We start from the raw sequence: 12,094 nt of genomic DNA, 5'->3' as shown, positions 1-12,094 counted from the left end.
AATTGGGCTTCCCTGTAGGCACATGGATATTATCCTATCACAGACAGCATTGTACCTCATGACTGATCTGGATATGTTCTTTTTGACAATGAATGCAATACCATTCCTCTTCAATTTGTCATTCTCAGCATAGTAAACCATGTGGTTGTCAGATTCATAATGGCCAATACCAGTCCATTTCAGCTCACTAAGATATCGATGTTTATGCATTTCATTTCATTTTTGACAACTTCCAATTTTCCCAGATTTGTACTTCATACATTCCACATTTCAATTTTCAATGGATATTTACAGCTGTTTCTCTTCATGTTGAGTTGTGCCCCTTCAGCAAATGAAGGTCCCACGGGCTTTTCTCCCACGGGCTTTACTCCATTTGCATCATCACGGTCAACTCTACTTTGAGGAGGCAGCTCTTCCCCAGTTGCATTTTGAGTGCTTTCCAACCTGAGAGGCTCATTTTCCAGCACTGTATCTGACAATGTTTCTCTGCTGTTCATAAGGTTTTCAGTGACTAAATATTCGGAGGTAGTTAATCACTCCTTCTACTTAGTCTGTGTCCATCTGGAAGCTCATCTGAAACCTTTCCACCATGGGTGACCCTGCTGGTATTTAAAATACCGGTGGCAAAGCTTTCAGAATCACAGCAACTCACAGCCACCACAGTAAGACAAACTGACAGATGAGTGGTGGTTCTGAAAATTAGCCATTGAGAACTCTGTGGACCACAACAGAATAAAATAATATGTAGCAATGAAATTGAACTAGAGCTCCTACATCATCAGCTAATGCATTGGTTTGATGGAAAAGGAAGTTTTAGGGAGTCAGTCTAGTTTTCGTTTGTGCAGGACAATAATTTATGTTGTTCAGGATTACATTTGAAGTAAAAGTATGTTAGTATACATGTGTACTCACATAATAACCAAATTTAAAAGAAAACTCAGAAGGGGGTTTTATCTGTAAAGTTATATTAAGTTGGCTGGTGGTTACGTAGTTTTTAGCGCCCTGGTTTTTTTTTAATATGCCCTGAAATGTACAGAAGCTTTTATTGGGCAGATTACTGGTGAATATTGAATAAGAACTCAGAGGAGGCTATGTGGGGCCCTGGGAACTTGAAATCATCCTATAATGTCCTTAGAAACAAATTTTATGGAAAGACCTAGGCTGGCTTTAAGAGATGGGCACTGGGTCAAGTGGATGGACTCAGATTGTGTGGTCATGAATGTGGGACAAGTAAACCGAGGAAGCCCAAATCCTGGTTAGTATATGGAAGGCATGTTTGTTTGTGTTCCTACTTTACAAGACAAGGAAAATTGCCCCTAGTATTTATCTCGCAAGCATCCTACTCATCAGGCCCTTGTGATCATCCTCATGAAGCTCTCCAATGAGTAAACACACCTTGGTAATTCATGGCGCTGTGTGGAATGAATAATGGCAATGGTGTTGTTAGTTCTATAGAGTCAGCTCTGTCTCCGGGCATTCCCATGGAAGGCAGAGTGAGATGGTGCCCCATTCTGCTCTGTATTGACCATCTGTATTGTGACCGTGTACATATTTGCTGCCATTGTGTATTTTGAGTGCTTTCCAACTTAGGGGGCTCATCCTCCTGCATAAATATTATTTAGGATAATATTCTGTTTTTATCTATAGGGATTTTATTGGCTAAGTTTCAGAAGTAGATTGCAAAGCCTTCCTTCCTAATGATCTTAGCCTTTGCTGAAACTTGTTCACCATAGGTGACTTGTTAGTGTTTGACATACTGGTGGCGTCTCTTTCAGCAACACACAAGTACTGCAGTACAGTAAACTGGCAGGTGGATGGTGGTAAAAAAATTCCTGATTTTATAGGGATGGACCTTGAGTAAAACCTCAGTGATTCTCAAACTCCCCAAACTTGATCTTTAGAATCACTTAAATAAATAAATAAATTCCATATTCTCTGTTCCTGCCCTTGGAAATGCTGAGTATTAACTTTGAAACAGGGCCTGGGGTGACCTCTACTTAGAAACAAAAGAAGAATGTCTCTCCCATGACTAGGTTGTTGTTGTTGTTGTTGTTAAGTGCCATCGAGTCGGTTCCGACCCATAGCGACCCTGTACAGGGTTTCCGAGGGTGTAAATCTTTACGGGAGTAGAAAACCTCATCTTTCTCCCGCGGAGCAGCTGGTAGTTTCGAACCGCTGACCTTAAGGTTCGCAGCCCGATTCGTAACCACTACGCTACCAGAGCTCCTTGGCAACTAGATTTAAAAATCACCAGGTTTTCTTTCCTGTTAATTTCTCTCCAGTTTACAAAACTTTGTAATAGTTCATATTATACGCTACAGTTTCAATTGTGAGATAATCTGCCACTTTGTTCCTTGCCAAACCATAAACCTTGGTTTCTCAAACCAGCACTTTTTGTGGTGAACTGTAGAGGTGTGGTGGTTCCTTCAGTTGAGGTTAGCAGCCCGATTCGTAATCACTGTGCTACCAGAGCTCCTTACTAAAGTGTCATGTAATGCAATTGGAACTGATCATCTCTTTACCAGCACTGGATTTGAATTCATTAGAGTTCTGAAGTAGTCATTGGCCTACGTTGACTAAAGTAGCAGCTCCCAGGAGCCCATATATATTCCTTCATTTGTCTGTGTCTAAAGCATAAGGAGCTCTGGTAGCGTAGTGGTTACGAATCAGGCCATGAGCCGCAAAGTCAGCAGTTTGAAACTACCAGCTGTTCCGCAGGAGAAAGATGAGGCATTCTGCTCCCGTAAAGCTTTACAGCCTCGGAAACTCTGTACAGGGTCGCTATGAGTTGGAACTGACTCCACGGCACACAACTACCACCACCACCAAAGCAAACATTTTTTTAAAATATCTTTTTTATGATTATACTTTAAAAAACAGAAACTACTTATAGTATCAGATTAAATATTAACAGTTAGTGGCTTTATTACCAACATTCAACAAGGACTCTTATCCTAGTTGATATTTGATCCTGGGCAAATGCATGGTCCTCTTCTGTAAACTTAGGAGTAAGGACTTGGCAAGCTGTAGTATTTTGTCTACTGAAATTCTCTGAGTCTGCCTCAGGTTGTTATGGTACTTGACAAAATGAATTCTGTTCCTTATGCTCAAGCCAAAGCAGTTTTTTATGAGTTTGTTCATTTTGAGAAAATACTTTCCATTCTGGCTGAGAAAGAGAAAATGCTTCATCTGTAAATGAATACTATTCTTCTCTTTATCACTGTAGCAATAAACATGATTTATAGTTTTCCTTGTACTTTCTAGGGTATTATAAATACTGTCTAATTTTAGAGAAATTTATTTAAAAATAATGTTTTGGACACAAAATTCCCTATAGATAGAATCTCAGTCATTCATATCCAGGTCAAGAGTGGTAATGTAGTGGAAGGAACATTTTGTATGTGCTTTGAGTTATCAGATGAATGACCTTGGGCAAGTCACATAACCTTGCTGAGTTTCAATTACATCGTTAATAAAAGTATAATATGTTTATCTGATATGCTTCTGTGAGAACAGCATGTAGAATGTTAGGGAATTAGATTATATATTCTGGCCCTAACAGGAACACAGCTCGGGTAATAGACTGGGTTAGCACATAATAACTAACAAGAGACTGTGAATCAGGGTTGTTAGAAGTGTGTTTGTTTTATGTAGGCCTCATACAAAGATGGAACTGCAAGTTACTGGACCCAACAACATTTTATTCTGTTATACATTATGTCTGTGAGTCAGAGGTGACTCGATGGCACCTAAAGTCCATGCATTCACTTTAAGTCATTTGGAAATGGGTTTTTTGAATAGAGATTGTATTAATAGTTAAAAAATTTAAAGGTGTAAGATTTTTTCACAAAGAAAAAGGGAGAATCCTAGTAGAATAGAGTCACAGTTTCTACTAAGCATCTCACATTCGGGCATGAAATACAGTAAATATTTTTATTTAGAGTATATTATATTCCCTGGACTCCTGGTGTGGTACTGTAGGATCAGCAATAGACTTCGAACCACAAGGTCAGCAGTTCAAACCTATCAGCTGCTCCTCAGAAACCCTATACAATAGGTGGGGAACATCCGGCTAGCAGGCTGTATGTTGTTGATAAGTGCCATCAAGTTGGTTCCAACTCACAGTAATCCTGTATAGGGTTTCCAAGGAGCAGTTAGTGGGTTTGAAATGTTGACCTTGTGTTTTACTCAGTGCTGATCCTGCAGCGCCAAAGAGGGCCATATTGTTAAGTGCCATCGAGTTGGTTCCGACCCATAGCAACCCTTTATAGGGTTTCCGAGAGCAGCTGATGAGTTTGAACCACCAACCTTGCAGTTACTGACGTCCCTTATGGTCCAGTGCTTATCCAACAGTACCAAACCAGGACCATATAAGGCCTTCAAAATCATTTGGTCTGGTCCTTCCAAGGCAACCGCAGTTCCAACCATCACATTGTTGTTATTGTTGTTAAGTGCCATCGAGTCAGTTCCAACCCATAGTGGCCCTGTATAGGGTTTCCGAGGAGCGGCTGGTGAGCTTGAACCACCGACCTTGCAGTGCAAATATTTTTGCAGTCTGGCGCATTAACCCTCAGCGCCACACTAGGACTCCAACCATCACATAGGTGAGTCAATTAAATGTTTGGCCAAATATAGCAAGCTAAATTGTAAGTTGATAGTACTTTATGGCCCATGGATGATGTTATACATTTTGAAGGGAAAAAACAAGGTTCCCCACCCCTGCAGTCCAGGGTTGCTATGAGTCATAACTGACTTGACGGCACTAACAACAACAGCCACTCTGTTACTGTTCTCTGTTACTGCTGGTAGATGATAAAGTTCTTTGTCTTCGTTTATCTCCATTATCTCTGTTTCAAAGTATATGGAGTAAAACCAGATTATCCTTTGGGGAATAACCTTATTAGAGTACAAAATTAATTATTAATGTAATAATAAATAACTGCAATAGGAGTGAGACCAATTTTTCTAACTAGAGAATCTTGAAACTTCAAGGACATGGTAATATATTATCATTATATATTTTGTATTATTGGAATCCTGGTGTGGTGCTGTGGGTTAATGTGTTGGACCGCAAAGTCAGTTTGACGGGCAAAGTTGGCAGTTCAAGCTCACCAGCCACTCCTTAGAAAGCCTATACAGGGTTGTTATGGGTTGGAACCAACTTGATAGCACTTAACAACAACATTATGTATTACCACACACACACATACACACACAATACATACTAGAGTTCCTGGTGTGGTACTGTAGGATCAGCACTGGACTGCAAACCACTAGGTTGGCAGTACAAGCCCACTAGCTGCTCATCAGAAATTCTATACAGGGTCGCTATGAGTCGAAACCAACTTGACGACACTTGCTTAAATGCTTTTTTATATTATTTTTCTTTAAGCCAAGGGAAGAGATGGTGTTAAGTGGAAAATATAAATCAGGGGAACAAATTCTTCGTCTGGCCAATGAGAGATTTGCTGTTCCAGAAATACTCTTTCATCCTTCTGATATAGGCATTCAAGAAATGGGAATTCCAGAAGCTATTGTTTACTCAATTCAAAACTTACCTGAAGGTATGTAAATATTTAACAATAAAATATTGAGGAATAATGACTTTTTTTTTTATCATAAGCTCTAAGAACCCTGTGTGGATGAACAGGACCAGGCAGTGTTTCATTCTGGTGTACGTTGGGTTGCGGCAACAAATGTGTGGCACCAAGCATTCTTCCCACAACCCTCTCTACTCCTCAGCTGGGTTCAATAATTCATTGCAATGGCCACACAGGACTCAGACATTACACTCACAGTTATGGAGTTTAATAGAGAATTAATAAGTTGGGGTCAGAAATGCTCAGTGCACAATTGTTTCAGTCAGCTGCTGATAAAGGCCCACAGGAGGGCTGATAAATGCCCTCCCCTGTAAGCCTCAGCCTGAAGGCCCTCAGCTCCAGCTCCATGGGTCAGCAAACCTAGCACCCCACTTAAATGTGCTTGGAGACACCCCACTCTACAAGCAAGCTTCCTGTCCAAAGTCACTCAGCTTTACTTGCTCTATGGGCTCTGTCTTGTGCTTTGGATCTTGATTCTGCTGCTGCTGCTTCTTTGCCACCCCTCTGGTGTCACAGCCTTCTGCCCCTGAGTCAAGGAGGTTCAGTGTGCAGGGATCTCGGGATCCAAAGGACACGCTCCACTCCTGGCTCTTCTGTGATGGTAGTGGGATCACTACCAGCTCCTACTGCTAAGATGGCTCATTTTAAACCCATGCTAGAATTTCAAGTTTTTACATTTACAGTGAACTGTGCTAGCATCCACAGCTGAATTCTGTCGTCCTATCCATATCTTCTCCCACCTTCTCTTGGCTAGACCTAGCAGGGCAGAGATGTTGTTTGTGGGAGTTACAGACTAGGGCTAGAAGAGACCTTAGATAGTTCACTAAACCACAGTGGTTATGAATTAGAACCAACTTGATGGCACCTGACAGCAACAACCAGGAACCTTAGAGAAACAATCGGTTTTTTCTAAATAGTTTCAGGCAAATCAAATCTGTTTCATTTGTGGATATTTCCAGATCCTGTGACGTAAAAAATGTTTAGCTTCATTGGGCACAGATTATAAATATGATAGAGGAAAATCATTATAATCCTTTTAAAATTAGTCTTTCATGAGTATTAGCTTGCGTATCTATTTAGAAAAGTTTTGAATTTAACCAAAACTTGATAGACTGGCTCATTCTTTCTGTTATGTTTGGATTCGCTTACAGGAAGTTAATTTTAATGAAACTGGAGTATAACACTTCACAGTAATTTCTGGGTTTTCCGGAAGCATATTTCTACTAAATGATGTTCTAGAATACCAGATACTTTCCTACCTTGAAAGTGTCTTCCTGGTTCTTTTGGAACACTTTTGACATTGGAGAAAATCTGACACAAGCAATGTGCTTTCCTCCTGTTGAAAAAAGATTAAAAAGTAACATTACCTTTCCATTTTTCACAACTATTTATATAAAATTCCACATTTTATATAAAGTTTTCTTCTAGAACATTACATTTTATACCACACTGCTTTTACTCGGTGTCGTGTCTTGAGACTGAGTGTAAAGATGAGGTGAACCGCATTCTTGTTTTGGTGAACAGAATCACATGGTAGGATGACCAGTACCAATGAATTCCTGACAGACATCACAGTGGAACATGGTGGCCTTTTAGTACTGGCTAACCTTATGGCACTTAATGTTTGCTCTCATGGGACTTCCTGAGTGTCCACACTTAGATCTTCGCTTTAAATGTTATTGTAGATTGTGTTTTTCACTCAAATGTAAGTGTTATACAGTAATTATGTCTGTCTCAATGAGATAACATGGATATATGAGCTCCTAAGTTAATCCTTCACCAAGAAGGCCTCCTTTTTATCCTACAGGCGGAGATCTGTGTTTTAGAGGAGAATGATTATCATCATCAATGTGTACTACTAGAAAGTTACTCATTTATATGTAGCTTGCATGTATATATGTAAGTGGCTAGTAATTTTATTCCCTTACCTTAACTTTTTGTTTTAAAGGTACATATCCATGAGTCCATATTCCACTCTATTTAATGTGTCTATTTGTGTAAACTGTAACTCATTACAGAATCTTAGAATTCTTAGATCTGAAAAATCAGTTTCCCAACTAGTAACTGTAATCACTCATTGCTTTTTACATGATTTCCCAGCCCCATCTTTTGAGAAAGATAAGTAAACAGATTTTCTAATGCCTGTTTTCCCCCCACTTCCCTTTTTTTCTTTTTAAGAAATGCAGCCGCATTTTTTTAAGAACATTGTTTTGACAGGAGGAAATTCCCTTTTCCCTGGATTTAGAGATCGGGTTTACTCAGAAGTTCGATGTCTCACTCCTACAGATTATGAGGTTTCTGTTGTGCTGCCAGAAAAGTAAGTACTGCTTTCTATAGAAATGAAGAACGGAAATAATTTGGCAGATGAAGTGGTCTGTGCCCTCGGCCATTAAGTCGATACTCCCCTATAACGACCTGTAGGACAGAGTAGAGCTACTCCGGAGGGTTTCTGAGGCTGTCCATCTTTACAGACAGAGACTGTCTCCTCTTCCTCCTTCAGAGCGGCTGCTGGCTGTGTACATCCAAACCATGCTGTTTTCATTGCCTCATCTGCATGTAAAAGCTGACATTGAATAAGGAAGATTGAAGAACTGATCCATTCGTATTAGACTATTGGCAAAAAGTATTGACTATACCATTGACTGCCAGAAGACTGATCAAATCTGTTATGAAAGAAGTATAACTGGAATGCTTTTAGAAATTAGGATGGAGAGATTTTCGTGCTAATCACATTGGACATGTTATTGTTGTTAGGTGCCGAGTCGACACCGACCCCTAGTGACCTTATGCACAGCAGAACGAAACACAGCCCGATCCTGGGCCAACCTCACTACAGTTGCCATGCTTGAATCCGTCAATGCTGCTACTTCGCCAATCCATCTAGCTGGGGGTTTCCTCCTTTTCTCTAACCCTCCACCTTACCAAGCATGATATCCTTCTCCAGCGACTGGTCCCTCCTGACATTATGTCCAAAATATAAGAGATGAAGTTTGACCATCTTGGCCTCCAAGGAGCACTCTAGCTGCACTTCTTCCAACACGGATCTGTTGGTTCTTTTGCCAGCCCATGGCACTTTCAGTATTCTCCTCCAACACCATAACTCAAAAGCATCAATTCTTCTACGGTCTTCCTTATTAACTGTCCAGCTTTCACATGCATATGAGGTTACTGAAAATACCATGGCTTGGGTCAGGTGCACCTTCGTCTTCAAGCTGACATCTTTGCTCTTCAACACTTGAAACAGGTCTTGTGCAGCAGATTTGCCTAATGCAATATGTTGTTTGATTTCTTGACTGCTGCTTCCATGAGTGTTGATAGTTGATCCAAGAAGAATGAAGTCCTTGACAACTTTAATCTTTTCTCCGTTGATAAGAATGTTGTTTATTGGTCCAGGGTTGAGGATTTTTGTTGTCTTGACATTGAGATATAATCCATACAAAAGGCTATGCTGTTTGATCTTCATCAGTAAATGTTTTAAGTCCTCTTCACTTTCAGCAAGCAAGGTTGTATCATCTGCATATCGCAGGTTGTTAATGAGTCTTCCTCCAATCCTGATGCCACGTTTTTCTTCATATAACCCAGGTTCTCAGATTGTTTGCTCAGCATACAGGTTGAATAAGTATGGTGAAAGAATACAAACCTTGTTGCACTCCTTTCTTCATTTTAAACCATTCAGTGTTCCCATGTTCTGTTCGAACAACTTTCCTCTTGATCCAGGTACAGATTCCTCATGAGCACACTTCAGTATTCTGGAATAAGGAATTAGTCCCTTGGAGAATGATATCATGCTTGATAAAGTTGAAGGTCAAAAAACAAAACGAAGAGCCTAGATAAATTGACACAGATCCACAGAATGGCAGCAACAATGGCTTCAAACCTAGCAGTGATTGTGAGGATGGAATAGGACCAGGCAGTGTTTTTTTATGTTATACATATGGTTGCTATGAGTCAGACCATAGCAACATAAACCAAACCCCAGTGTCATCAAGTCACTTCTTACTCATAGTGACCTTGTGTAGGGTTTATAAGACTAAATCTTTATGGGAGCAGACAACCTCATTTTCCTCTTGTGGGTCAACTGGCAATTTTGAACAATGGTTAATAGCCCATCACCTAACCCATAGTACCACCAGGGGGCTCCTTAACAACACTATAAGCAGTCTTGAATTTAAAGCCTTATTCTACCACATTAGCTGGTTTACTTCTATAGTGTCCTCATTTTCCTTCTCTGTAAAATGTAAATGATAAAACATATTCTCTTACCATATTTATTAAATCTGTATGCTGAGAAAATTATCCAAGAAGCTGGATTGTATGAAGAATGTGTCATCAGAATTGGAGGAAGACTCATTAACAATCTGAGATATGCAGATGATGCATCCCTGCTTGCTGAAAGCGAAGAGAACTTAAAATACTTACTGATGAAGATCAAAGACCACAGCCTTTGGTATAATTTGCACCTTAACTTAAGGAAACAAAAATCCTCACCACTGGATCAGTAAATAATATCCATATAAATGAGAAAGGATTGAAATTGTCAAAGACTTCATTTTGCTTGGACTCACAATCAACACTTAAGAAGCAGCAGTCAAGAAACCAAACGATGTATTGCATTAAAAGTGTTCAGGACTAAAGATGTCAATTTGAGGACTAAAGTGCACCTGTCCAAGTCATGGTATTTTCAGTAGCCTCATAAGCCTTTGAAAGTTGGACAATGAATAAGGAAGACTATAGAATTAATGCACTTGAGTTATGGTATTGGAGAAGAATATTAACGGTAACATGGACTGCCAGAAGAACAAATAAATCTATGTCAGAAGAAATATAGCCAGAATGCTCCTTAGAATTCAGGATGGTTGAGACTTGGTCTCTCATACTTTGGACATATTATTAGAAGAGACCAGTCCCTGGAGAAGGACCTCATGCTTGGTAAAGTGGAGTCAGTGAAAAAGAGGAAGACCACCAATGAGATGGAGTGATACTGTGGAAGCAGCAATGGGCTCAAGCTTAACAACAATTTTGAGGATGGTGCAGGACTGGGCAGTTTTTCATATTGTTGTCCATAGGGTTTCCATGAGTCAGGACCTACTGGACAGCACTTAATAATTAACATTTCAGTTAAGTATGTAAAATGCCAACTGTAATAGTTACTACATAATATGTACTAAGCTAGCATAAGAATTCTTTCATATAGTAAGTCAGTCTGCATTCCTAAGAGATTTTTAAGGCAAAGCTATCAGGTTATTACATCTCATTGATTTATTTGAGACATGTCATTTCTTGACAGTTTCTATCAACTATATAAATTTAAGAATTGAATCATTACAAGTTATGATAATTCATTGATTTTGGGGATTTTTTAAAATTATTTTTAAGTGAACATTTTTCCACTTAACTAGTCTTTTATTTCACCAACACTCATTTGTCAGTTTGTCACTGTGGTGGCTTGTGTGTGTTGCTGTGATGCTAGAAGTGATGGCACCAGTATTTAAAATACCAGCAGAGTCACCCATGGTGGTGACTAAGACAGGCAAGGAAAAAGGAGCGATGGACCACTTCTGAATGATTAGCATTGTCAGATTTAGTGCCGAAAGATGAGCCCCTAGAGTTGTAAGACATTCAAAATAAAATTAAGGAAGACCTGCTTCTTCAAAGTAGAGTTGACTTTAATGATAGGAATGGAGCAAAACTTCCAGACCTTCATTTACTGATTGGGCACAACTAAAATGAGACAAAAGAGATGCAAACATTCATTAGTAATTGAATCAAGGAATGTACAAAATATGAACCTAATAAAATTGGGTGTTTCTCTGCTGTTCATAAGGTTTTCAATGACTAAATATTCGGAAGTGGTTCGTCTCTCCTTCTTCCTAGTCTGTCTTTGTTTGGAAGCTCATCTGAAACCTGTCCACCATGGGTGATCCTGCTGGTATTTAAATACCCATGGCATAGCTTCCAGAATCACAGCAACTCACAAGCCACCACAGTATGACAAACTGACACACAAGTGGTGGCTTTGAATAGCAGAGAAACACTATCAGATATAGTGCCAGAAAACAAACCCCTTTAGGTTGGAAGGCATTCAAAATGTGACTGGGGAAGAGCTGCCTCCTAGAAGTAGAGTTGACCATGATGACATGTATGGAATAAAGCCCATGGGAGTAAAACCATTGGGACCTTCATTTGCTGATGGGGCACAACTCAACACGAAGAGAAACAAGTGGTCATCCATTAATAATCGGAACTTGGAATGTACAAAGTATGAAACTAGGAAAACTAGAAATTGTCAAAGATGTAATGGAACACATAAACATCGATATCTTATGCACTAGTGAGCTGAAATGGACTGGTATTGGCCATTTTGAATCTGACAACCACATGGTTTACTATGCAGGGAATGAAAAATTGAAGAGGGATGGTGTTGAATTCATCGTCAGAAAGAACATATCCAGATCAGTCATGAGGTACAATGCTATCTGTGATAGGATAATATC

General features: G+C 39.6%; 1 protein-coding gene across 1 annotated transcript in view; it reads left to right on the top strand.

Moving 5' to 3' along the window:
• The window catches only part of ACTR6 (ARP6 actin-related protein 6 homolog (yeast)), a 35,930-nt gene that overhangs the window by 18,914 nt on the left and 4,922 nt on the right, over positions 1-12,094 (top strand). The window contains exons 9-10 of the mRNA XM_006871115.1: positions 5,393-5,564; positions 7,779-7,917. Of these exons, the coding sequence (XP_006871177.1) occupies positions 5,393-5,564; positions 7,779-7,917 (311 nt within the window). The remainder of the gene's footprint in view (positions 1-5,392; positions 5,565-7,778; positions 7,918-12,094) is intronic.

The sequence above is a fragment of the Chrysochloris asiatica genome, unplaced genomic scaffold, assembly GCF_000296735.1.
Source record: "Chrysochloris asiatica unplaced genomic scaffold, ChrAsi1.0 scaffold00160, whole genome shotgun sequence".
In the NCBI taxonomy this organism is placed as follows: domain Eukaryota; kingdom Metazoa; phylum Chordata; class Mammalia; order Afrosoricida; family Chrysochloridae; genus Chrysochloris; species Chrysochloris asiatica.
This window is presented reverse-complemented; position numbering and strand designations above follow the sequence as displayed.